Source organism: Tachysurus fulvidraco, chromosome 9, assembly GCF_022655615.1.
Source record: "Tachysurus fulvidraco isolate hzauxx_2018 chromosome 9, HZAU_PFXX_2.0, whole genome shotgun sequence".
Lineage (NCBI taxonomy): Eukaryota > Metazoa > Chordata > Actinopteri > Siluriformes > Bagridae > Tachysurus > Tachysurus fulvidraco.
Genome location: NC_062526.1, coordinates 4,490,028 through 4,517,550, shown reverse-complemented (window position 1 = coordinate 4,517,550; position 27,523 = coordinate 4,490,028). Strand labels below are relative to the sequence as shown.

General features: G+C 40.6%; 2 protein-coding genes and 1 long non-coding RNA gene across 7 annotated transcripts in view; 2 read left to right on the top strand and 1 right to left on the bottom strand.

Annotated features, from left to right (window-relative positions):
- The window catches only part of mapk1 (mitogen-activated protein kinase 1), a 21,479-nt gene extending 19,428 nt beyond the window's left edge, over positions 1–2,051 (top strand). For both annotated transcript variants that reach the window (XM_027162841.2, XM_027162842.2), the window contains exon 8: positions 1–2,051. This exon is cut by the window's left edge and continues 593 nt beyond it. The gene's annotated coding sequence lies outside the window, so the exon portion shown is untranslated.
- Positions 2,052–4,217: 2,166 nt separating this feature from the next.
- On the top strand, positions 4,218–27,279 carry ypel1 (yippee-like 1). Of its 4 annotated transcripts, none has more exons than XM_027162796.2 (5): positions 4,218–4,821; positions 9,798–10,086; positions 21,206–21,249; positions 22,004–22,112; positions 23,862–27,279. In XM_027162796.2, exons 2-5 carry the CDS (start codon positions 9,970–9,972, stop codon positions 23,949–23,951), a joined length of 360 nt encoding a protein of 119 aa, XP_027018597.1. In that variant the 5' UTR covers positions 4,218–4,821; positions 9,798–9,969; the 3' UTR covers positions 23,952–27,279. The 4 variants fall into 4 exon arrangements, 3 of the variants coding, with proteins under 3 accessions (XP_027018597.1, XP_027018596.1, XP_047674187.1); XM_027162795.2 differs by lacking the exon at positions 4,218–4,821 and adding an exon at positions 6,442–6,803; XM_047818231.1 differs by lacking the exon at positions 4,218–4,821 and adding an exon at positions 7,658–9,034.
- Positions 9,033–9,801, bottom strand: LOC125145450. The gene is made up of 3 exons (XR_007143831.1): positions 9,560–9,801; positions 9,334–9,487; positions 9,033–9,175 (listed from the first exon to the last, which is right to left on the bottom strand). It is a non-coding gene; the product is annotated as an uncharacterized LOC125145450 (long non-coding RNA).
- Positions 27,280–27,523: the final 244 nt, after the last annotated feature.

Genomic DNA, 27,523 nt, shown 5'->3' with positions numbered 1-27,523 from the left:
CGTAAAGCCATTTTTAAGTCGAGGCCAAATTTGTAAGAAGAAGAAGAGGGGGAAAAAAAAAAAAAACAGCTCAGTTTGCCACGGTGCTGTATGTGCAAGGCTTTTAATTAACGTCTGTTCCTAATATGCCACGTGCCCCTTAAATAATGATATAATTTTTTTTAATGGAATATTGTATTATAGATTTAGAAAAACGTACACCTTCCATAAATGTTCCAGATCGGTCGCTGTTTGGGGGAAAAATACATAAAACGAGCTCGAGCACCAAAGAAAAGCAGGTTTTGGGCATCTTTTTTTGGGCCATTTAGTTTAGAGGTGTGAAAGATGAGCTCTGAATTATGTCAAAGCAAGCACAGGGCTATCTGGGGTGGAGGGATATAAAGTCAAATATTCACAAGGGGAAATTTGTGGCTATATTTCGCCACATTAATATCAGAAAGAAAAGCTTATTACAGAAACATGAGCTAAAAAGTACAGTGCCTCGTCGTATTTTTCTCTCGTATATCTTCATGGCTCTTCTTGCTTTCCTTTTCCAGTGTGTCTGCCCTCTCTCTGTCTCTCTTGCCTTCTCTCAATAAGACTGTGTCCTTGCATGACTGTTAAAAAAAAAAAAAAAAAAGAGGAAAAAAAAAGCTTTCTATACAAAGAACATGGAGGTGCCACACTGCTGGGGATTCCGCATCGGGACTCTCAGGTCTTTTTTTCGGTTGTTATTGATCTTCTATTCCCACAATCTTTTCTTATTCCGTTGGTGTTAGGTTGTGTTGGTTCTTTATTTTATTTTATTTTTTTTTTCAACCTTTTAAGAATAGAGAGTAGATTTTTAAGAAGCTCAGTCAGGTGAAGACGGAGAAAGACGCCACGCCATGTTCACTACACAGGAAACCTCACGTTTTTACTCTGTGCCAAACAAAAGCAGCGCTTTCTCGCTTTAAATCAGTCAGTCTGCTTCGCCGCAGAGCTAACGGCGTGTACCTTAAAGAGCAAGCAAGCACTTATCCATTAAAAACCTACAAACAGACACCAATATAGAACGAGAAACACATTGCTCTTTTGGTTCACTTTGTTCTCGTGGCTTGACCCAGTGTCGGGTGCTAAAGAGGACGTTGTTCGTTTTTGGAGCAGAGAAAACGGGCTGTCTTTGGTCTTTTCTTTCTTTCTTTTTTTTCTTTCTTTCTTTCTTTTTCTTTCTTTTCAGTTCCTGAAAAGCACTGCAAAACCCTGTAAGATAGCTTCAGCCAAGTCCATGTGCAGCCTGTCTGTTCTGTGTGCCTTTACTCATTATAAATAACGGTTTATTATCGTGCAGCTTCGTTTTGTCGGGGATCAGTTGTGATTTATTTTTTCTTTCTTTCTTTCTTTCTTTCTTTCATTTTTGCGGTATACCTATTCTTGAATTCATATATTTAAAAAAAAACAATGAAAAGCAAAAAAAAATAAAAAAATCAACAAATAATCTATCTTAACTCTGATTTGTCATTTTAAATCCAGAGCTTTTGTGATTTTTGTGATTGAGTTTGGAAAGGTATTAATTAATTACAAACAAGGCTTTTATTTCCGCCTCGAGTTGATCCGTCGCTCTGTTTTTTGGGGGACTTCTTGATGTTTTTTTTTTTTTTTTTCTTTTCTTTTTTTTTTTCTTTGGATGTTTTGTGCAATTTTGTTGTTTTGTTTTCTTTTTTATTGTAAACTAAATGTCATGTTTCTAGTGGTTATTAATCTTGTTACAGAATTGTATCCATGTATTACTCTTCTGTAAGTAATGTTCTAAACAACGGAAGACTTTTGTTGTGGATTTCACTTTACAGGATTAATGTTTCTCTGCCTCTCCCTCAGCTCTCGCCTTCACTGGGGGGTGTTGATATAATCGTTCGGGGAAACGTTAGAATTGAATATTAAACTCTATTGCACCTTGAAGAAAACAAGTCATTACAGATTACAGGTTTGTCTTTGAACAGACAAACTTCTTTTTTAATTACTACTATTATCAGGTAATTTAGCATCTGCCAAGTCATGTAACCTGAACACACCAGAATAAACACTGTATCCTATTTCGCCTTGTTGTGACTTCATTATTTCACGTCACATGACCTGAGGTCTTCTTCCTAAAGCTGTATGTCTCCTGCTCCAGAATAAAGATGCATGATGTCATACAATGGCCCTATAAGCTAATTTGCTCGTTAAGGCCTTGTTGCCATGGGCGCCTGTTGCTCTTGGCGACAGATGGAAACAACACTGGCAGATTAGAAATGAGATTCAAGTTCAACGACAAGCTGCTGCCTGGTAGCACAGGTGAGTCAGAGACATGAAACCAAGAAGAAAATCTCTTTCATAGCATTGGAGTAGATTAATATACACATAGTTGGTACTGGTTATGTAGCCCAAGTACGATTGTAAAAGAATAACTTGCGTGCTTATGGCTGAGCTTTGTTAGTAACGTTAGTAATCTACAGATCAGAGGAGTAAAGAAATATCAATTATTTATATATATTATATATATATAAACACAATACAGTGTTAAGGGAATGTCTCAATGATGCACTCTAGATGGACTGACATGAGGGAAAGATTAAGAGAAAAGATTAATATCAAAGATATATGTCAAAGAAAATGTAAATTTACAGTTCCCAATAAATAAATAAATGAAATAAATCCAATTCCAAGCTTTTCTTTTCAAAATTATTCTTTTAATTTGATTTATGCAGAAGTCAACATTTTTTACTACTAGTAGTAGTAATAGTAATAATAATAATAATAATAATAAATCACTAAAATTAAAAACAATAAATGATGTTTTTAGACTAGACATCATGGTCATATAGAAAAAAGCGAACAGTTCAGCTCTAAGCAGCTGATCATGATCATCAGTGCAGTCTGAATGGTACAAGATTAAAATCCTTAGTCAGTGTGCATTATCACAAGGAACGGTAGGTTGTTTCTCAGTTGCAAAATATAGCATTAAAGCTAATGTTGTAATATGTTCCTAAATCTGCACTGCAGTTAAAAACGTGGTGAGACTCGTTCTCGTTTCGAGGTTACAGAGGTTTGTGTTGTCCTGCATTACCGCATTATCTCGGCAGAGGGAGACAGAGGAACGCGGATATGTTGCTCAGAGGCGGTTGTGGTTTTAGTTAACAAACCAGTTAGTGATGAACTTTTTTAGTTATTTTAGTACTTATACTTATTTAACTCGTTTAATTAAAAAAGTTACTTGTACATTTTATCCTCAGACAAATAAAAATAAATTTTATTATTATTATTATTATTATTATTATTATTATTATTATTATATGTAGCTGCATTAGTAGTAGTGGTGATCATTTAAGGTCTAAGGATAAAATTGTTAATTTTTTAAATTTTAATAGAATTTATAATGTTTTATTTTATATTTATATTTTATTCATTCTACATTACATACAAAGAATTAAAGTTACACCAATAATAATAATAATAAGAAGAAGAATTATTATTATTATTATTTAATTCACTTTCTGAATCAAATAAAACTAAGAATTAAAGTTATAATAATAGTAACAACAATAACAATAACTATTGTTATTGGTGTTATTATTATTATTAAATGTACTTTCTGAATCAAAGACTAAGAATGAAAGTTACACTAATAATAATAATTATTATTATTATTATTATTATTAGTAGTAGTAGTAGTAGTAGTAGTAGTTTAACTTTAATTCAATATATATAATTAAATTATAATTTATATATTTATAAATATAATTTAATTATTATTATTATTATTTATTTTATTTTTTACTTTAATTCTTATTTGATTCAGAAAGTGTATTAAATTTCAGGTCGTTTTCACGTGTTGCTCTACGACTGACACCACCCACACCAACCATACCACCACTTTTTTTGTAAACACAAATTATTATATGGAAATTCGGACCCGAGTTCATGTAGATCATCAACCTGCTCGGCCCAGTGTTTTCTCCACCACGTGTAAACATATCCTCTTTCCCTGATATGCGCGCGGGCAAATTGTTTACCTCTTCCACGTGTCTCGATGACGCGAGCCCGCTGCGCGCTCCCGCTGCGGCGGCGACACGTGCCTATGCACGGGAGCGAGCTTGGCAACTAATAACACGGAGGTGTTGCGAGCGGAGTCGAAACTCGGCGCTGATTGGTTCGTGTACTGGAGACACAGTACAAGTAGGTGATTGGTTGAAAGACGGTTGGTGTAGTTCTGATTGGTTGCCAAGACAGCGGCAGGTCATGGCGTCAATGGCGTTTTTATTTTTTTTTCCCCTTCTCAACACGTTCGCTGCGGTTGGTATCAAAACAAACGTCCAGAAATAAACCCGAGTCAGTCGTGTGAATGAGCGCAGACACAATCGAGCATCGTAGTCAAGCGTGAGGAATTGTAAAATAATTTAAACCAGCGTTTTGTTTTTGTTTTGAATGAACCGACGTGCACGTGCAGTGTAAATAACAACTATTCTGTTCCATTGTGTTTTTTTTTTTTTTTTTTTTAAGAGATAAACAGTTTTAGTGTTTTAACGGGCTATGAATAAGTTATGCCTCCGTTTGGTTGCAGTGTTTCATGGAAATCCGGGCATAATGCTCAGTGGTGCATGTTTACGCAGAATGAAAAACACTGCTGGTTTTAATGCAAGTTCGAGTGGAGCTCGTTATTGACAAAACACGTCGTTCATCCATCGTGTAAAAATCCGCAGAGGGAAGAAATATGAATAAACACTGAAGAAAAAAACAAAGAAAAAAAAAACAAAGCATCCGTCAGTGGGACATCAGTGCTGCTGAATGAGAAAAAAAAACCCATCCACTTCCTGCAACAAAAAGGTATCATATATCATATTATATCTACATTAAAATTTTAATATTGCATTAAATATTAACCTACAGTAGGCTAATAAACACATCTCTTAATGTATATGATCTGTTATAATGTCTACAAGTGCATGAGTGAAGGTCACACACTGTTTACATGAGTATTATTTAATATGAAGTTTATAATGCATCTATCTATCTATCTATCTATCTATCTATCTATCTATCTATCCGCTATGGTTCATTGGAATAAGAGAAAGTGTGTTATTGAAGGGAGACGCAGAGTGAAAACAAATGACATCATACCTCAGAGCTTCCTTATATAGCTGATCATCACTGATCAGCCTTGCTACTGTGTAAGTGATAAATAAAAGGAAGCTGTTTATGATTTATTTCTCAATCATAAATGACATCCTACACAAATGATGATCTAATGTAAAGCTCTTTGAAATTTAGGCAGCCTTTTCATTCCCAACCAGAATATTCTACACTTTTATTGACTGTCTTTTATTTTTAGACCATCGTCCTTTCGGTTATTATTTATTAGGCATAGCAGATGCTCCTTGACGCATAAGGATGATGGGGCCATTATGCATGGATGAATGGATTTTGGAAACACCTTGCTGTTTATTCAGCATCGTGACCGTTCATCAGCAGCCTGTAGCAATCAGAAGTGACAGTCAGAGTTGTGTTTAGTGTTAAAGATCAATATTTGAATATTTATAAGATGGGACAAGGTTGTCTTTGATGCTACACATACGAAAACAAAGTGCCAGAAGCCTACAGGTACATTTTGTTCTTCAAGCTTCAAACAATGCAACTGTATCCTCGGGAGTGGAACACTGGAGGTGCTGTTATGTTGTAAATTTAATTCACTTTTAAAGTAAATGGATACACTGTGTACTGTTCATTGATAGTGTATGCCTTGTTTGCTCATGCTGACTTTTGTACTATTTATAACATGGTAATTATGCGAGCATTCATCTTTTAATTGGAGACCAATAGAATATCTATCTGTCTGTCTGTCTGTCTATCTATCTATCTATCTATCTATCTATCTATCTATCTATCTATCTATCTATCTATCTATCTATCTATCAGTCTGTTTGTTTATCTGTCAATCTGTCTGCCTGTCTCTATCTATCTATCTATCTATCTATCTATCTATCTATCTATCTATCTATCTATCTATCTATCTATCTATCTATGTCTGTCTGTCTGTCTGTCTGTCTATCTATCGGTATGTCTGTCTGTCTATCTATCGGTATGTCTGTCTGTCTCTCTGTCTGTCTGACTATCTGTTTATCTACAGTATGTATCTGTCTGTCTGTCTCTGTCTGTCTGTCTGTCTGTCTGTCTATCTATTTGTGTTTTCTACATCCATTTTTCTTCCTTTTAAAGAAGGTCATGAATGCAAAACAGTGTGATCAGGGATGCTGATTTCATGGTCTGTATTTTACCTTGATAACAGAATATCACATTTGTTCCAAAATCATTTTTAATTCCATGACTTTCACACAGGTTTGTAAACTAGCATGTTTAAAACCCATAACGTACAAGGCATACGGAAGAAACCTAGAAACTGGACTATTTATCGATCTATCAACGTCGGTCAACGTTACATTTCTGTTTAATAGAAAACGCCACCTTGCACCGTGTTTTTATTTACACATCCGGGTTCTTCTGCCCTGCGCGGCCCCGCCCCCTCTCTTGTCACTGGACACCGTATGTGTCAATCATTTTTACGGTCCCGCCTCCTGCTGACGTCGTGGGCACAAAGCAGCTAGTCTATCACAAACACAAAGAGAGCAACAAAGCAGTGACATGAATACAGCAGCTGATACACAACACGGCTCAGGATTCAACCAAACTGAGGCCAGACAATCACACAACAGCAGCAAGCTTCAGTGTGCTGTTGGAGAAAACAAATCAGACCCAAATCAACAGTTTAGTTTTCATGCCAGAGCTTTTCACTGAGGACATCCAAGGAGGTGGTGAGTGAAGAGTTTTCTATACGTTTTCGATTCAAATCAGCATACTGTTGTTGGTGGTTTTTTTTTAACAGCAGTTGATTTTTACCGGTTTAAGAGTGAATATTGCTGCAATGACAACAACCTTCCTTGTCGGTTTGCTCTGAGAGAAGAGGAAGTGTGAGATGTGTGTGAATGTGGAGCACAGGACAAAAACAATATAAAACGTGTGATCATGTACAGAAACACACATCCAGAGATGAGAAGTGTTGCTCTGATCTTCCTCCTGTTCATGGTTAAACCAGCCCTTTGTTTTGCATCCTCGTGCTCACTGGAGCTTTTCCTTTGTTACCCCTAAAAGATGTTTTTCTGCTGACATCCTATTTTCTGTCACCGTTTCATTCCGTTTACGTTTGCTTTAAACACGTTGTCACGCGTGTAACTGTTGTTGTTATTATTGTTATTATTATTATACGCACATGCAAACCAAGGAAGACAAAGATGAAGGTTACAGAGAGGAAGTTTGTGCTGAAAAAGTAACAGGAAAACAAATGGGGACTTGGATTGCTGTTGTTGTACTGTACAACCTATTCGAGGCCTTTGGCAAAGAAGATATTCCTTTTTTTTATACTTAAACACTCATAATCCGACTGATTAAGCTTTTATCCCTCAGCACGCTTCCTTGAGCTGGTGATTGTCAGAGTCGATTCTCATCTCACAGGCATCGAGACTGAAGCCTGACAGTCGAGTCGATTCTTTAACAGCGATTCGATTCTTGCTCAATCAGTGGAAAAAAAGTATTATTTAGTCGCCTATACAATACAAACACTATCAGGATAGTACTTTTATTTGGAAAACGGTGTCGGATTTCCAACCAGGCATCAATCATAAACATAAACAGTGAAAAGGTGACGTTTTATTACATAAAACCATTTAGCCTTTTAAAATGAACTTGCCTTGCTAATTAACTCATCACAAAAGAACAGGAACGCTCCAGTGGCACGTTTTTTGTTATTTAATCGACATATTGATTCAGCAATACGCCGTACTGTTTGCATATGGAATAAATTGACTCTTGTAACCGACTCCTTGAAACACCTGAAGTCGGAGTCGAATCCCCTAAAAATCCGGAGTCGAATCTGGAGATTTGGAGGTTAGCTCGCGCGCGCACTCCATGAACGCTCTTTGTTCCTCCAACGGACGGCGATGACGTGTTTAACTCTAAACTAGAAGATTTTAACGACGTCCTTTTGTCTAAAAAAGCAAAAAAAAAAACAAAAAAAAATGTTGACACCAAACGTGACCAAATCACGGAGCCGCACAACCCTTATAACTATAATTCACAACACACATCCTTTCATATCGATTCACGTTCCTGGCTAATCGAACTTGTGCTTGTAAGCTCACTTCTGTACCGTCGCGTCAGTTTCATTGTCTTTTCACGGTGTTTGTTTTTGTTTGCGTTTACGTTTTCTTCCACTTCTCGTGGCACGCGCGAATCCGCGCGCTCGCTCAAGATCCTCGCGCGCTCGTGCGCATGTTTTTCTGCACGGCAGTAGCCAGACTTCCTGTTCTGTTCCGGAAGCGCCTTTGTTATTCTTTTGCACGGTGTTATTGGAGCCGTCCATTAACGCAGAGCTGTAACATTTTCCTGTTATTTATTTATTTATTTATTTATTTTTTCATTGTCTGCCAGGATGAGAGCCATGAATGGAATTATTCAACCCACATAATGTAATATTTTAGGAATTTGGCTTCCCAGGTCAGCCAGTTTACGCCAACAATCAGAACATGAGCATCTTGCCAGGGCAAACAAGTTAAGAGAAGCTGACTCACAGCTATAAAAGGAAACGGGCGACAGGCCGTGATCGCTGCGTTCCAGGAAAGGAGTGAATATGTGTTTTAAAATGTCACCAATGGTCTCTCATTCAATCCTCCGCCTGTTCTGTTACTCTTTACGACTGTTCGCAAAACTATAAGACTAAGGACTCCGGGTTGTAACGATTGCAAATCCGCCAATAGTTTTATCAGAACGAATGACATCATACATGTCGATTTATTTCTTATAAATAGAACAAGTCTTCGGGTTACGGCACCACATGCAAACGTCTCAGGCGAATAATTGGGAACGGATCACAAAGGAAAGGTTATGGATGGAATAACTTGTTTAGTTAGGGTTAGAACATGCCTGAGTGCGACAAACAATGCCGATCAGATGATCAATGCTGATTGGCTGATGGGAACAGCGCTGATCAGTGAGTAAATCTTGGGAACATCAACTCGTTCAAGCATAACCCGGTCATGCTCTAGACAGGGGTGGTGATTCAACCGCTTCTGCTTTCTCAGCTCGTCTAACCATCAGCCGTGTAGCATCATGTAGAGTGTGGGACAGTCTGCTAAAAAAAAGTCACTAGATATAGAGGATTTAAAACATTGGTATCACCTGTTTGCCAACTAGAAGCGGCGCATGTCTCATAAGGTGATTTATAATAAACATGATAGTTTGCAGGGTTAGTATGTCTGATTAACACCTAGGTGTCTCATTCTAACTGACCTTTAATGCATCACCTGTTGAAGCTTTGGATGCAGGTGGTCGGCGTTCGGGTTGTGTGTTTATTATGAATAAAGCTGGTCGTCCCTCTGCATTACCGAGAGGATCAGCTCGGTCTCCCCGGCACGTTAGACAGGTCACTCCCTCTGTAACGTGTCTAAACAAGGATTTGAGTTAGAGGATAAAACATGTGGCATTTGCTAGAGGGCAAAAATGTATTCAAACATACCGTTAGAGGAAAAAGTAGCTTTTTTTTTATTGATGTTTTGATTCAAAGCAGGTAGTTTCACAGCTAACATTCCATAAATGCATGAATGTGTTACCAATTTATTTTAAATATTTAATATATTGTATTTGTGCCTGGGGGAAAGATTAGCCTTTAACCCTGTAGTCCTTTTGAGTGATCAATAATGTTGTTGTTTTTTCCCTGCTCTTTCTCTCTCTCCCTCTCTTGTTACTCTTCCAAGGTTGTTTTTTTCTCCCGTGGTGTTTGTGTGGAGCGTGCCACACACCCACTCCACAACAACGACGGCTTTTGCTTGCATCTTCCAGTGTTTCTTCTGTCAGCAAGTTCAGCAGAGCTGCAACTCATCCAGCGCCAGCGCAGACGAGCCCAGCGAGGAGAACCACGACTGTGAGATGGTGAAGATGACCAAGTCGAAAACCTTCCAGGCCTACCTGCCCAACTGCCACCGCACATACAGCTGCATCCACTGCCGAGCACACCTGGCCAACCACGATGAGCTCATCTCAAAGGTGAGCAAACGGGTTTTGGTAGACACGCACCTACACCATGTGCATCTTTATGAACATGTACAAACACTCAATGGTACTATTTCTATGCTTACTACAACAATAACATGCCTGGCATAATTCCTGAACACGTGTACTTTAACACTCATCTAATTAACGACAGACATTTTAAGTATTTGAAGAGGAATCTCCAACCGTAAAAACGATTCAATAAACAACAAAAAAAAACTTGTACTTTTTTAGACAAGTTAGTAAAAACCAAACCGCGACATCAGAATCTATTTACTTTATAAATACAGTTCAATATTAAGCATTTTCTAGCCGTTTACGGGCCTATTACCTGTAGGTGTGTCGACAATACATAGTGCTCTACATGCTCACTAAAGCATTATTTTTGCACTCAACATTAATTACATCAGCATGAGGATTAAAATATTGGCACCCCTTGCTTTCTTTGGATCGCCCATTAACCAGGCTGTGTCACAGTCAGACAAGCGAGCTCTTCCAAGCACTCGTACTGCATCATACTGAAAGTCAACTTGCGAATTTCCAGCATTTTTTACGTTGATCGATTTGGTAGCCGCATAATAGTATCGTATTAATCAACACCTTGTGGGCAACACTAGATGTAATACAGTATAATGTCACTATACTCTCTAGACAATACACAGCACTAATCTACCATACTGACTCCATACAATCTCTATAATAGGTTCTGAGGTTAATCCACCCCAACGGGTTTCGTTGTTTGTAATAAACACACATCAAAGCAACCGTTCTACATCCTGTGTTTTTGCTGATTAGGACCCCGAGTTCATCAGCGCTGGAAACACCTAAGCCGATAATGCTGCAGGCGGACATGATTGCAATCCCAGCATGCATCGTGCCAGACGCTCCTCTAAGAGTAGCTTGAATAGGTCTCTTTGATGGGCTTTGTTTGCTTGCTTGTTCCTAGGCTGTCTTGTTTCTAGCTCTTCTTCATTTCAGCGGCCGATACGATGATATACGCCATGTTTACAGTCACGAAAAAAGATCACTTGTTAGTTCTAAAAATGTTTTCGCATTTTAGAACGGAACAAATCAAGAGCGAAAGTACTACAGAGTTTGCAAAGCAGTTTCCTGTTTCCGCAGTCAGGCTATTGCACATATTTTAACCTTGAGAAGTTGAGGAAACAGTTCCTCAGCTACTGTAAGGCGCAATTCTGAAACTGCTGAACACGCAGTAAACATTTTTGTCCAGCCGAACTTGTATTTCCAGTCTGTTATTAAAGAACGGAATGAAGTTATGTCACCATCCTTGGCTAATTTGTTTCGAGATACCTTGGGGTTGAGACTATTTTTAAACCCAGTCACATAACCCGAGTTTCCCAAAGCACACCGCGGTCTGCTCGACCCAAACAATCGTAGCTCCACCCAAAGCAAAAAGCCTGCAAGTAAATCTGTACTAACATCTCTTATGACAAGAACAGTGTTGAGAACAAGTTAAGCCTGCATAAAGCTAAACAAACCATATGCAAGTGAAGTAAATCCACCCAGGGCAACATTAGCTCCACTATAAACATCACGCTTCATGCTAAATCAGCTGGTATTTAGCGCTAATAGATGCATGTTGACATTCTGGTTATGCAAAGCACACCCAGCTCCACTGAACTCAATTCCATTTAAATACTACTTCACCAGAAAGGATCTTTTATTAAGTGAAATGGACTCGGTATGAAGGTATAAAGGACGGAACTGCGAGCGTTAAAGGAGGAATGAGACTGGCCTTTGAGAGCGTTCATGCTTGCAGTACTCTCTAAGTTATTTTTTTGAATTAAAGCACTGTGTAAAAAAAACCTTTTGTTTGAAAAGTGCTTGAGTGAAAAACATTTAGAATGCAATCTATTACTATAAAATGTTTTCTATTTGATTTGTGATTTATTTAAATTTGATCGCTAAGGCACTAGTTCGTCGAAAGCACTCAGCGGTGCCGTTGTTTACGATTTAGTCGTGACATTGACATTATATTTATTATCACCGCAATATGGGAGACACCTTATTTTCACCTAAAGCAACAGTCCGATCCGACGCAATAATGTCTGCGTGCGAGAAAAAGCACTTCTCTGAATTTAGTTTCCTTTAATGTCTGTAAAGTGAACTGCAGTTTCTATGGAAACGCTGATAAGCTCCTCCCCAGTCACGTAATTGGGCATCTTAAGTTGCGTTAAAGGAAAAAGACGTTTTACCAAGGCATCGTTGGAAATACAAGATTATCATACATCTAGAAACATTTGCTGCGTTTTCACCTAAGGCAACAGTCAGACTATAGAGAGGCTGTTCTCTGAGGAGGAAAAGACGTTTGCTTTTGTTAGCGGGTTATTTCTCTCTGTGCTAACGTTCCTACCTTGACCTATGATTTAAATGGCTTGATCTGATGAGCCGACAGAAATACAGCAGGTGGGAATGTGGTATTTTTATACAGTGCTCACTCCGAACTCTCTGGCCATGAAACACCCCTGAAATGGATTCTTTGTGTCATCTACCAGTATGTCATTGTGTTTTTGTGGTAAAGTTCAGGGTTTTTGTCTTCCTGTCTCCTGGGATTTTCTTGTCAACAACCTTCTCACCACATCCCAGTGTGTAAAAACTGAATTTATACATCTGCATGAATCCATGTCCCAGACCTTCATTAGCTCATATTAGTGGATGATAAGTAAGACACTCAACGGTGTCCCAGCGAAACAAAATGATCAGATCAGATGTATTCGTTTTGACTGGTACTTTATGTAGGATGATCGGTTGAGGAAATAATGTCCAAGTCTCTGAGGTCAGTCTATAAACCAGGACCAGTTCAGTCAAATGAGGAGGTGGGTCTTGACCTCAGAGGAATCCTCAGTCAGCATTTCTGTCTAAACTAATGCAGTAACACTTTCAGCCCTCGAGAAGCTTTACAAACTCCACTTGCTCTACGTGGAAATGTAATTATAGCACAGGGTTCTCTTGTCTTCTCTCTTTCCCTCTCTCTCTCTCTCTCTCTCTCTCTCTCTCTCTCTAATCCATTAGCTGATTACGTCTCTACTTTGGGAAGATGGTATTGTGAGCCCGGCACATTTATATCTAGTTTGTGCCTAAAACTCTGTTCAGGTTAAAGAGCTTCCACGTATAGACGAATGTACTGTTTTCTATCATCAAAATGTAAGCAGACACCAAGAAGATTGAGTTAAACAGTTCTCTTTAAACAAACAGCATAAACCGACAAGCATCTAAAAGCAAGCAATCTTAAACCCAAAGGATATGAAATCTCAAGACTATCCGCTCTAATCCCACCGGTCACAGCTGTGCTAGTTTTTATTGGTACGATTGGTACAAAACCCAACAAAATCTGTTCATCTAACTGGCTAGCTAGCTCAGCAGACTATAACATTTAGTCATTATTTAAGTGTATCAGTGTCGATAGTTCAAACGTGTTATTTTGGGTTTTTTTTATTATTTAAAGCAGTGGTTTGTAATATTTAGAGCCCTCTGCTAAACACTAAGCTCCTCCATCACTCACTCAATTGAAACTTGTGCTTCTTCAGTAGCTTTTTGAGAAATAAACACAAACTAGCTGTGTTTAGACTATGGAGTGGAAATGGACCGTTTTCTTTGGAAAGTTGTCTTTGGAAATACAGCCTTACGACGCGTCTAGGAACACCGCAGCTTTAACCAACTTTGCATATTCCTTCCCATCTACTCATCGAGGCAACACTTTTTGGACCGAGGACGACTGCCAAGAATCGGACCAGCATTCAAAAGAGGATTAGCTATCCTTAGTGTAGCCAAAGAAAACATGGGATCTCATGGAGGATTTCTGGAGAGGCATCCGTTGTGAAATGTTTGCACTCAGGCATCATCAGGCAGGAGCCTTCTAACCTCGCCGTCTCTCAGACAGAGCATGGAGGGATTGAGCTGTCTCCTGGGTGTCGTTTTTTTTTATGAGCAGAATTAGTGATGAACGAGGACAAATCTCTTGTAATACAGATGGAAATGTGTTCAGTTGGGAGATTTGAACAGCATTTGCAAGCTATTTGGCACATGGTTTTAAAGACGTAATTTTATGTTTTTTATTCTCCTGGCTGGCTGTGGTTTTATTTTGATCGAGTCAAGCTAGCTAACTAGCTTCACGTAATGTTTACTTAGTGCTAGTGTCACATGGGAAGCATTACGTCAGGCAAGTGAAATGTTATATAACAGGGGTGACCGGTCTTTGCGGGTGCAGGTACTCATTCAAATCAAGCAGGAGCCACACCTGGTTAACCAGCTGACCTTAGCTAATAATATACTCAGGTGTGTCTTCTGCTTGGATTTAATGGAAACCTGCACCCACACCAGCCCTTTGCAGATAAGAACGGACACCCGTTATGTCAGCCTTTATTATATAAGCTCCGCCCCCTTTTCCACTCCGAGATCCTGCTAAGTGAGGCGATGGGATGCAGAAGAAATTACACCGTGTTCCTAAGCGGTGTGCGAGGTTATGGAAATCAGTCGACACCGATGCGAAAAGCCTGAGCCTCTCTCTTTCAAGGGTGAAGTTTGACCTGCTATTATGCAGACGTTTGTTTAGAGCTACCTCGAGAAAATCCTGTTACTGGAAAGCCGCTCTCGTCTTTCTGCTCCATTGCTCTTAACAGATTATTCACCTCTATTTATGTGCTGGAGGCTTGTACCTCTAAACTGCACCCGCAATCAGACTCTGATTGAAAAGCCCCGGGACAAAACCCATCATTGACTGCAGGTCCTCCGAGGACCAGGTGCCTGTGATAGAAACAGTAAATGACCCACTTGTGCCGATTTCGACAACGCAAATGGATCTCGGGTTACTTCAGCGCCAGGAGCCGGGGGAGAGACCGACTGGTTTGAGTTTTCTGTTCCCAGAGACGTGCTGGGGCTGAAGGAAAAAAAAAGAATGAGCCGATTGTGCAGCAACAAGCCAACCTCGACCGGGCAAAGACTCCATCATCTTAATCATCATCATCATCATCATCGTTATCGTGATTTTGTCAGATGTCCCGAAATCTCAGAAAGAATTTCAGCTTTTTGATCTTGCCTGACAGTTTAGGGACAAAAAAAAAAAAAACCCACTAAGAATCTAGGGCTTGTTTAACTTCTTTAGGAAAATATCCTGACTTGTGTTTCTGTTTAAAGGCTTTTGAAGCGCTCGTAGCACGCATTACTTTCTAAATACATCACAGAGGTGGCATAGTTACTTCAAACCGCAATCATTCTACAGTGGAAGTCCCGCAGTGAATCGGCTCTCCGCATCTGTGCCTCTTTTGTGCTGCAAGCTAATGATTACCTTATAAACACACTTCAGTTAAACACAAAGAGCATTACACTGGAGAAAAAGGTTATCCTTTCACTAATCTGTCAGAAGGATGGTTAACCAGCTCGAGCCTCGATCACCTCCGCACGTACCACATTTACACCTGAACAAGAAGTCAGCGATACCCCCCCCCCCCCCCCCCCAAGAAAACGCATGAAGTGACCAGGTGTAAAAAGGCCCTTAGTCATGCTCTATGTTTTTGCTCTAGCAACGGTTGTCAATCTTGTTAGAAACCTGGCAGCCAGAAAATGCCCTGCAATCATGTCTTCCAGTACCAGCTTGGTAGGGAAATGGAAATAATACCATATTGCAGGACATTACTCGAGGACCTTTTTACCATATGCAGTATGCCGTAAGATGTTTAGTTATACTGATTTTATAATAGACGAAAAAAAATGGAGCCATATTTATAACGATCATCCTTATCAAAATAACACAGAGTTCGAAAATCTACCGTTACTATAGTAACAATGTGTTCATGGCAGACACTCTGCATTAACGGGTTAAAAAACAACCATGAGTGATCTTCTTCTATAAGTTTTCTAAGGTAAAGTTTTCTCTCTGTCTCTCTCTCTCCTCTCTCTCTCTCTCTCTCTCTCTCCTGTCTCTCTCTCACTCCCCTGTCTCTCTCTCTCTCTCTCCCTGTCTGTCTCTCTCTCTCTCTCTCTCTCTGTGTCTCTCTCTCCCTCTCACTCCCCTGACTCTCTCTCTCTGTCTTTTGTCTCTCTCCCTCTCTCTCTCTCTCTCTCTTAAACCAACAAACAAACAAAACTGAAACTTGTCATTTTACAGATGAAGAAAATGCAGTACCTTGCAACTTTGTAAATGACTTTGTAACTTCCTGTTCTGCTTATTATTATTATTATTATTATTATTATTATTATTATTATTATTATTATTATTATTAGAGTGTATATAAAGGACACATAATGTATGAAAATAGTCCAAACACACAAAATAAAAAACAATTATTTAATTAAAGATTGTTCATGCTCAATAATTCATCGACCCTTTAATGAGAAAAAGAAAGTGGAATCAAATTGCACAAACACATTTCAATGTCCACTGATGTAGCAATAAGCACCGATGTGATGTTGTCTGTGATGCTAATAAAAGTGCATCGCGACATCGGTTCAATATCATGTTTCTTCAGTCTTCCAGCCTGTCGACATAAATGCAGCGGTAAAGTCTACAAACACAACAGCGAGACGTTCGTGCAGACTTCACAGCTTGAAGCAGTCATACAGATTCTACCAGGGCAGAAATAACACCTCCTCTGTACACTTCCTTGTACATTCGATCCTTAGATTATAAAGGTAAAATGTGACCTGGTATTGAATAGTAAAGAAGTGGTGTCTGTAATGCCTTTGGCTAAAGTTTAATCACATGCTTTTTTATGTAACTCTTGCACGGTTGATTTGCACAAGACCTGTTTTATTAAATAATTCACACAGAAGTTTTGCTTCCTGTCACATTGATATTTTGTGTTCTTCTGAAGAAAGCAATTGACTCAATCACTTTCTTTATAACGTGCACTTTTTACTGAAACAGTGTGCAGGTGTGTGTGTGTGTGTGTGTGTGTGTGAGAGAGAGAGAGAGAGAGAGAGAGAGAGAGAGAGACACGTGTTCAGGCAGACTGAAGGAGTGGCTAGCTTCATTAATGTTCACTAAGCCTGCAGGACTTTCTCCAGGTCATCAGCAGCGGAAAAAGTAAAGCTGATTCACAGCCTGTGTCTCAACACAGACGTCAACTGTCTCACAAAATCGCTCAGGCTTACAGCTCCATGCACTGACACCTAGAGCTGCAGCAGCGAGGACGAGGCACACATGCAACCTAGAAACAACGAATCCTCACCCATTTTCAGAGTAACGTGCGCCAAAGAACTTGCAGATCTTACTTTTTGTTTTGTCTTTGGCTATTTACTCCAGTCTGTAGATTCCCCATAGCAGCGAATGCGACGTTTCAGTATGATGTCCAGACACCTGAGGCATGCTTTGTTCTGTTTTTTTTTAAAAATTATTTTATTTCGTTTTATCAGAACTATTTATCAATGATATTTTGGCTACATCATAAAACCTAAGGATTAAACTAGCGGTGCCTAAATAAATAGGGCATGTTTGTTCTAGTCCATATTAAATGTAATGCTATTAAAGTATTAGGGTGGTTTCTTTTTTTTTTTTTTAAGAGTGCACAGGAAATGCTTGCAGTGCCAAACAATATATTTTTTTTTTGCTTTAAAGGAGCGGTTTGTTATTTTAGGGCCCTCTGCTGCCTGTAAGGTGTATTACATTAAAAAATTTCCGTTGCCTCCTTTTCCAAATGGAGCAGACCTTTTGACCTCAAAGTCTTTTGAGATGTTTTTCTGCCAATTGATTTTAGCTTTTCGGTGCTGGAGGAAGAGATCATTTCAGGGTCAGAAAAATCTAGTCAGGTTGGAATAGTTTTTCACTGTTACACTGAAACGTTTTCATTATTTCATTAGTATTCACAGGGTAATGATATGCAGGGAATAATTTTTGCATAAAGGAAAATCAGTCCTTTGTTTATATGCAGCAGGAACGTGACGGAGCAGAAACACTAACTGTTCAGACTTTGCGACACAATTTCCGAGCTCTGGTCATCTCAGAGCTCACAACCGGAGCAGGAGGAGGCTAGCACATGTTGTTTAGGATACAGAACATCACAGGGCAGCGCAACACACTCAGTAAACATGTCTGTCTGCCCTCTTCCACATACATGAGCTGAGACACAGAGCGAGTGCGACACAGTAGGGGACCGAGAGAAAGCGGGAGACCGAGAGAAAGCGGGAGACCGAGAGAAAGCGGGAGACCAAGAGAAAGCGGGAGGGAGAGCGATACACAGAGGAAGACACAGAGCGAGACACCGAGGGAGAGCGATACGCGGAGGAAGACACAGAGCGAGACACCGAGGGAGAGCGATACACGGAGGAAGACACAGAGCGAGACACCGAGGGAGAGCGATACACGGAGGAAGACACAGAGCGAGACACCGAGGGAGACCGATACACAGAGGAAGACACAGAGCGAGACACCGAGAGAGAGAGCGCGAGTGTGTGTGTGTGTGTGTGTGTTAGTATTGCTCGTGTGTGTATGGTGTATAATATCTTGTAGCTGTTGAGCAGTGGACATGTGAACGTGTTTGTCCTTGCAGCAGTGACACTAGTGATGATGTACAACTGTTGATGCACAGAAACTCTTCCTGATCTGTGTCCTAAAGCACAGAGAGAAACTAAAGCAGCCTGATGCTTTTTCAGAGAGCATGTGAACGTCTTGGAGAACTCTTCACACGCGCACACACACACACACACACACACACAGATGCCCAGTGGAAAAGCAAGGCCAGCGTGCTCGCCAGGTCAGTTTGGGACTCACTGATTTATGATTGTTTTAATGATGAGGTTTAGAAAGCTGTTTCTGTAGACTCACTCTCTCGCGGCTGTAGACTCGCTCACTCTCTCGTGACTGTAGACTCGCTCACTCTCTCGTGACTGTAGACTCACTCTCTCGTGTCTGTAGACTCGCTCACTCTCTCGTGACTGTAGACTCGCTCACTCTCTCGTGACTGTAGACTCGCTCACTCTCTCGTGACTGTAGACTCGCTCACTCTCTCGTGGTTGTAGACTCGCTCACTCTCTCGCGTCTGTAGACTCGCTCACTCTCTCGCGTCTGTAGACTCGCTCACTCTCTCGTGTCTGTAGACTCGCTCACTCTCTCGTGGCTGTAGACTCGCTCACTCTCTCGCGGCTGTAGACTCGCTCACTCTCTCGTGACTGTAGACTCGCTCACTCTCTCGTGACTGTAGACTCGCTCACTCTCTCGTGACTGTAGACTCGCTCACTCTCTCGTGACTGTAGACTCGCTCACTCTCTCGCGTCTGTAGACTCGCTCACTCTCTCGCGTCTGTAGACTCGCTCACTCTCTCGTGACTGTAGACTCGCTCAACCTCTCGCGGCTGTAGACTCGCTCACACTCTCGTGACTGTAGACTCGCTCACTCTCTCGTGTCTGTAGACTCGCTCACTCTCTCGTGACTGTAGACTCGCTCACTCTCTCGCGTCTGTAGACTCGCTCACTCTCTCGCGTCTGTAGACTCGCTCACTCTCTCGCGGCTGTAGACTCGCTCACTCTCTCGCGGCTGTAGACTCGCTCACACTCTCGTGACTGTAGACTCGCTCACTCTCTCGTGTCTGTAGACTCGCTCACTCTCTCGTGACTGTAGACTCGCTCACTCTCTCGCGTCTGTAGACTCGCTCACTCTCTCGCGGCTGTAGACTCGCTCACTCTCTCGCGGCTGTAGACTCGCTCACTCTCTCGCGGCTGTAGACTCGCTCACTCTCTCGCGGCTGTAGACTCGCTCACTCTCTCGCGGCTGTAGACTCGCTCACTCTCTCGCGGCTGTAGACTCGCTCACTCTCTCGCGGCTGTAGACTCGCTCACTCTCTCGTGGCTGTAGACTCACACTCTGATCTACAGACCAATATAATTGTACACTATAATAATGGGAAGTTCTATACAAATGGCTGTTTCATGGTCACACACACACACACACACGCACGCACACGCACACAAACATTATGAATTGATGAAATGCACATGTTGGCTCAATTCCACATCTTGGCAGTCACAGTTTAGTTAGTCTTACCATGAAAAAAACACTCCTCCTCTCTCTCTCTCTCTCTCTCTCTCTCTCTCTCTCTCTCTCTCTCTCTCTCTCTCTCTCTCACAGACACACACACACTTTAACATAAACACAGCAATACATAAAGTGAACACAAACTTTAATTCAAATGTGCTGTCTTTTGTTTTACACACAATAATGATCTGTTCTGCTGCACAACTGTTTGCCACTCATCACTTTTAATGTGGAAGCCAGAACGTGTGTGTGTGTGTGTGTGTATATATGTGTTTGTGTGTGTGTGTGTTTGCGTGCATGCGCACCCTGAGGCTGTCAAAACAAGCTTGGATGTTCAAATGCTTCAATGTTTAAATTTTTATACCTCCATATTCCCAGACAAAAAGATCCACACTTCAACATTCCCCATCTAACCTTTTGTCAGTTAAACTAACAATAGTGTCAAAACATGCGTTTTCTAAAGTTTTATTTTAATTTATTATGTATTAAAATTCTAATTAAATATTTATACAGAGGCTCCGTTTTCTCCACTGTGTTGTGACTCCAGCGCTGTCAGAGTACACTGAGTACAAGCCTCGTACAGAACATGCAGCGAGTATCCATGGTTAATAGAAAGGCTGTGCGTGTGCGTGCGTGTGTGTGTGTGTGTGTGTGTGTGTGTGTGTGTGTGTGTGTGTGTGACTCCACTTCTCGGCTGATGCAGTTAAACCTCATGTGTGGTCCTCTGCTGTTGTATAGCTCATCCGCCTCAAGGTTTGACGTGTTATCGGAGATGCTTTTCTGCTCACCACGACCGCACAGAGACACGTTACTGCGGCCTTCCTCACCGCTCAGACTCCTCTGTCTGATTTGGTTTTTCACACCATTCTGTGAACATCTGCTGATCAGCAAATTCTCAATCACTCAAACTAAATATCGTCACATTTCTTTTTTTTTTTTATTCTAATGTTTGATGTGAACATCGACCGAAGCTCTTCATTATCATGAACAAGTTGCTGAAGTAGTAAACTAATAATCTAATGCAATCTAATATAGCTTTTAAATCCAATTAAAAAAAAATCTCTCTCTCTCTCTCTCTCTCTCTCTCTCTCTCTCTCTCTCTCTCTCTCTCTCTCTCTCTCCTTGCAGTCATTCCAAGGCAGTCAAGGACGAGCCTACCTCTTCAACTCAGTGTGAGTTTTTTTTGTTTGGTTGTTTTTTTTTATTTTATTAAACCCACTTCCTCTTCCATCAACATTTACACCTGCTCCTGAAACCTGTCCTTGATCTACTCAGCAGGTCTAGACAGCGTTATCCAGCTGTGGGACAATAAAAATTCAGTAGCACATTAAAAAAGGTGTTGGGTTCAAACTTCCGAGGCTGAACGGTTGCATGTCAACACGCGTCACGCTGAGCCCATAGCTTAGGGCCAACAAAGCGTGATATCTGGGAGAGGGAATATATAAGGAAAATTGCTTATTCCAAGCAGATTCCGTTGTGTGTGTGTATGTGTGTGTGTTGTGTGTGTGTATGGTTGCTAAGCCCAAACCTCTGCAAAAATCTAATTTAGAAACAGTATTTATGGCATTGCAGCTGCTGGTAACTGGTGCCTTGGTTTTTCACACTGAACCTGACAGGAGAGTTTGTACATTTTCGGAGGTTTGCTAACTCTCTTACTGCTTTACAATAATAAACAATTTTTCTCCTAATGTAAGCCAGAACAAATAAAGCAGAGAGATTTAAACGTTCGGGAGACACTTCTCACTTCTCGTACTCTCGCTAACCGCTAACTCTAGTAAACAACACGAGCCGTAATCTTCAGAATCACATCTGTTCCTGGTTTAACCCGGCTTTTGGTAAAGGATCAGTGCAACACGCTGAACATCGTGCTATCGACAGATGAATTAATCCTCCCTCTCTCTCTCTCTCTCTGTCTTTCTCTCTCAGGGTGAATGTGGGCTGTGGTCCAGCAGAGGAGAGGGTTCTCCTGACAGGTTTACACGCCGTGGCAGATATCTACTGTGAAAATTGTAAAACCACTCTGGGCTGGAAATACGTACGTTTCTATTCTGGTTTTTCCTCAATTCTGTCAGCCGAGTTCCCAGAATCCTTTTTTCCTGGTATATATATATAAAAAAAAAAACATTCTTAAAATTGGTTCAGAGGGAAAAAATAAATCCTTTCAGCTCGGGCAAAACATTAAGGACAATCCCAGGCCTAGAGTTCGCTCTGTATTACAAACACAAAAGTGTTTATGACCTTCATTAAAAAAAAATTCACACCTGCTTCTTTGGACCGAAGGGATTGTGTGTTTTGTTTGTTTTTAATTAATTAATTAATTATTTTTCCCCCTTGATATTCTTCACTCATTTTACTCATTGTTGTTTTTTGAACGGTGAGTTGCGTAGCTTTTGCGTTAAACCCGAAGAAATGCACTAAAGATCAGACACGTCCTGGCAGATCGCCTGAGTTCAGGGTGTGGGAGGGAAATTGTGTGATATTATATATAAATTCAAATATATATTTATTTTATTTTATTTATTTATTTATAAAGTCTCTTCAGTCAGTAACTGTATTGACATGGTGTCACTGTGCAGTTGTCTCGAGTGTACCGAGGTGTGAGTAGGTTCATCTGATCCCTGCATGCGTGTTCATTTATTTATATCCCCGATATCTTGTTTCGGAGTTGGACCATGTACTAAAGGCTGATGGATTAGTAAGACAGGCACTTTCCAAATCCTCCCACTGCACGATAATGGGGTACAGTCAAAGACACCATCAAGTACACCATCTGTAACCGGATTGTGTAGTTTTGTTTTCTTTCTTACAAACACGGCAAAACCGCGAAAGAAAAAACACAGACGGAGAATAGCGGAGCGGAGCACCAAGGTGCGAGCGCAGGGCGGAAGACGGCACCACGCTCAGACGAGGGAACGTGCGAGTCTCGCGTCCTGTAGGCAACTCCACAGGTCACGTGATAATTTTCTGAGAATTTTTAGAAATAGAATGTCGACCATCTGCGTCGCTGTGGCGGTGGAATATAAATCAGTGTCCGGTGGCACCAGATGAGCTTCGGTCGGATCAGGAGTCTGGGGGTCATACGCTAATCGTTTCTCGTTGTCTTACAAAGATAATCAGCTTCTAATCACCTCAGAGTTTGTTGTTTGGCTCTAACACTACATCCTAAAGTGTCTAAATCGTCTTGTGATGTTCCCGAGATCACTTAATTCGTTAATGAATATTATTACATTGAATTATTATAAGTTGTTAGAAAGCACCGACACCGCAGACTCCTTCCGAAACGCAGAATAAATGTCTTCTTATGGAAAACTATTTTAAAGGATGCGAGGCATCTATAACCCGTTGTCGCCATAGAAATGAACCGAGAATTACGTTTCTGAGGTGCTGAAATTTAGTCAACCATTTTGACCAATCGGATTTGAGCTTTAACTCCACTTTAACTTTTTTATATACAACATGATCTCTGCATAGTCACGGCATAAACAGTGCTAAGCTGAAACTGGGACTTCATTGCAGGAGTTTATTTATTTGTTTGTTTGTTTTTCTTTTTTTGTCAGTCCATGTTATCTTTGAAGCTAGCCTTGCTAACCTTGTAACGTTGATTTTATACCGAGCGTTTTTGTGCTCGTCGTTAACGGATCGCCAATTTTGCGCTGAAGGCTAAGACTGAAATGAAAATGATTGTTTAATATATTTAATACATCGTCATGAATTTGCTTATTAAATCTCTCTCTTAGCTCTCTCTGTCTCTCTCTCTCTCTCTCTCACTCTTTCTCTCTCTCAGGAGCACGCTTTCGAGAGCAGTCAGAAATACAAAGAGGGAAAGTTCATCATCGAGCTGGCGCACATGATCAAGGACAACGGCTGGGAGTGACCCGTTCATCAGTTCTCTTTCTGCTCAGTGACCTTTCGGGCCGCCCCGTAGCGGACTTAACAGAGTGACATGCGCACACACACACACACACGCACACCAACTCCACACACACTCTACCATTCTACCACCACCATGCTTTCATTCAGCGCACATTCAGACTCCCGCGCCAGTGTTCTGAATCTCAAAAGGAGTGCCGCGATGGAGGGACGGGGACCAGCAGAAGGGTGGAAACCACCAGATCTCACTTCTCCATCTGCACTCGACTGTCCTCCAAGATGTAGACGATCAACCACTCGAGGATTTACTCCATCTCTCTAACTGGTGTCTGTGTTGCTGCAGGTCGTGAGCAGTTTACAGTATCCAGAAGACTCTTTCTTCTTTTCATTTTCACCCTGTTTGCAAAAGCGAATGATGACCGGTGTGTATGTGTGTGTTTGTGTGTGTTTCATGTAGGAATCCTTTCTAATGGACTGATGTTACTGGTTAGCATTACGCCCAGAGACAGTTTTTCACTGAGCATGCTCTTTTCTGTGTTGGGCTGGGGGGGGAGGGGTTTCGTGAGCGTGGCGGGATCAGACAGGACGACGTGAAACGTTTTAAACGAGATTTCTAGAAAGGGGTGTGGCTTATGTAGCAGTATGAAAGATCCTATTGGACCAGTGTGGGTTTGAGGGCGGGGTTTGATGCTTTGCAGTGATCTTTTGTATTTATGATACATCCCTAATATCTCTCGTACGTGAGAGAGATTTTCTTGATATTTTCTCCCTCCCGCCACCCCCTGTTTGTCTTTCTCTCTTCCTCAGATAACTTCACTGTGCAATTATAATATTTGTGCGCCCTTCCGGTACAGTTTGTCCCCTGTCTTTAGCTGTAATTGGTGCTTTAGGCATGATCATACAAAAACAGTGTTGCTTTTAGTGTTGAGGTGGCATTTGTGGCAGGCTCCATGTTTGCATCAGTACTTTAAGTGAATTGTGTTTTAGTTTTGTTTTTAAATGCTGTCTGAAGCGCACTGGACAGCCGGGGAAAACTGCACCTAGCGTCTGTGATCCACAGAACCTCTTCCTCTTCCTCACCTCTTCTCCATCGTACATCAGAATCATGGCATAGTTTTTCCCAATCACGTGATTGCACACACTCACGCATACATTCAGACACGCACGCACGCGTCAGCGAGAGCGTGTGCGTTTTACTTGAATGCAGTTATTTTGTTTGCACTTTGCAGAGGCCTTGTTCATGGGTTTAGAGGCAACAAAAAAAAAACACACTGAACTTTCAAGTCCAGGTTTTCATGGATGTTTGTAGCCTTGGATGAACTTCAGGGTCAGGTGATTGCTGGCATGATCATCTCCCTCTTTTCTTTCTTTCTTTCTTTCTTTCTTTCTTTCTTTCTTTCTTTCTTTCTTTCTTTCTTTCTTTCTCCTGTTTTTAAACAACTAGACAGTCTGCTGCTTACCTTTTGCTTCTGTTTCACAAGTTGGCAAATTAAACCATAACTGCAGAAACACTAGGAATTTGGCCAATTTGATCAAGAACATGGATAAGAAGCAGAAAAGAAAAAAAGAAAAAAACCCGAAGACGACGTGTTGCAAAAAATGCTGCTATTAAACAAATGCAATCCGGAGCTTTCACTTTATACCTCCTGCACTTTAGCTGTGTGTGTGTGTGTCTCTTGTCCTCCTCCACATCTTTGCCTCTAAGCTGCATGAACCTTGTGCCTCTTCAAAAGGACAAAAAAAAAAAAGTAGTAATTTCTCCCGTTCCTGTTGTGCAGTGCATGACTCCAGGATGACTGATTTCCCTCGTGGCTCTACATGGGTCAAAAAAAAAAAAACCTCATAAATTTTTATCCACTTAAAACTATACTCAGAAACCTTATACGATCCGATATTTTTTTCTAGTCATAGCGGATGCAGTTAGCACTTGTATTACGAGGTGGGGATCGCGAGCATAGACAGGGGGGCGGGCTCTTCGTCGTAACGGGAAGGGGCGGGCTTTCTTCCAGTAGCAAGCAGGGCGCACGAAGTATAACGTAGATTTCTATCAAATATAAACCGAAAGATTATTGAGTAAGCCGAGTTTTTTTTAGGAGTCGAATCAGTGGCAAAACCCCCTCAGTTTTCTCACATTTATCGCCAACAAGGTCAGTCAGGTCACATGGCCTTTCGTTTTAATCAGCCGAAGTCAATGCAAACGGGAATAGTCATAGAGATCCTACTTGAAAACAGAGTTACAGACAAGATATTGTCCCTGTCTCAGATTTTGTACATAAAGTAACATATTTAAGGTTTTATATATATTATATATACATATATACACATACATACATACATATTTCTACTGGGTTAGTTCCTCTACTTCCCTGACTTGAAGCACTTTTGTTCACTGTACCTCTAGCTTTCTGTATGTTCGTGAGACAGAATGAGCGAATGTCAGTTTTGTTGTTTTTATTTTTTGCCTTTTATTTTTCTTCCCTCTTCTTTCATTCAGAAGTAAGTTTGATTCTTTTTTTTTTTTTTTTTTTATTCATCCAGCTCTCCCACATCCCGGCTTCTGTTACGTCATTTTTTTTGTTTTGTCCGTCGTCTCGTCGCTCGTCGACGATAACGGAGGCTATTTATTTGGAATCTAAAGACTTGTTCTCTCAGTACGAGCCGGTCTGCTGGTCCTGGTTTAGCATCATGCTCAGCGGTGAGCTGGATTCACTCGCAGAAACGTTCACAAGACCTGATTCTCAAAACAAAACAAACAAACAAACCCGACAAAGCTTTCTAAAGTTTCAGAAGCGAAACAAGCCGAAGACGAGCGAGACCAGTGTCACTACCGTCAGAACGCAACCGTAAATGTGGCCTGCTGAAAACTCAAACCAAAAAAAAAAAAGTTTTTCAATTGTATTCTTATTTCTTTTTCTTTCTTTTTTTTCCTGAATCATCAGCTTAGTATTGTTTGATCTTTCTTTTGTTGTTTGGTTGTTGAGACAGATTTTAAAGTCCCTTATTTCTTCCCCTTCGCTTTGCCTCTGTTAGTGACACTGGTTTCTAACCTTTAGTTTTGAAGCATCGCAGTAATGCAGAGGAAACAGCTGGAAGTTTGAAGACATTTTTCTTAGGACTGTTATACTATAAGGTCTGAAGCATGTTGTATTTATAAAGGCTATATTATGTCGTGCCTGGTTTAATTAAGGCATATGCTTTTTTTTCTTTTCTTTTTTTTCCTTTTTAATTAATTTCATTGCTTTGCATCCTGTCCTAGTGAGATGTCACACGTCTGTTTTTCACTGTATTGTAAAGTTATCAGATATCACAATAAAGCTTAAATGGCATTTGCATGGTCTGGTTGAATTGTGTTTTTTTTATACCATGTTTGTAAGGAATAAAACACTTGGGGGGGGGTTTACAGGAAAATAATCCTTGTTTGTATAATAATGATGTAATAAAGTAATAATGTGACTTTTACCCACCATTTCCCAATATCCACCTTTTATTCCTCTTATACCACAACCATTCGGCGATTAGGACTTAATTAGTTGCCAATTAATATTTTTTTTATTATTGAGTTATTTAACATTCGTT

Excerpts from the sequence above, each read along its gene's own strand:
- ypel1 (XM_027162796.2), top strand. The coding sequence starts at position 9,970 with ATGGTGAAGATGACCAAGTCGAAAACCTTCCAGGCCTACCTGCCCAAC. Across the intron at positions 10,087-21,205 it reads ACGATGAGCTCATCTCAAAG|TCATTCCAAGGCAGTCAAGG; the intron begins GTGAGCAAACGG and ends CTCTCCTTGCAG. Across the intron at positions 22,113-23,861 it reads CCACTCTGGGCTGGAAATAC|GAGCACGCTTTCGAGAGCAG; the intron begins GTACGTTTCTAT and ends TCTCTCTCTCAG.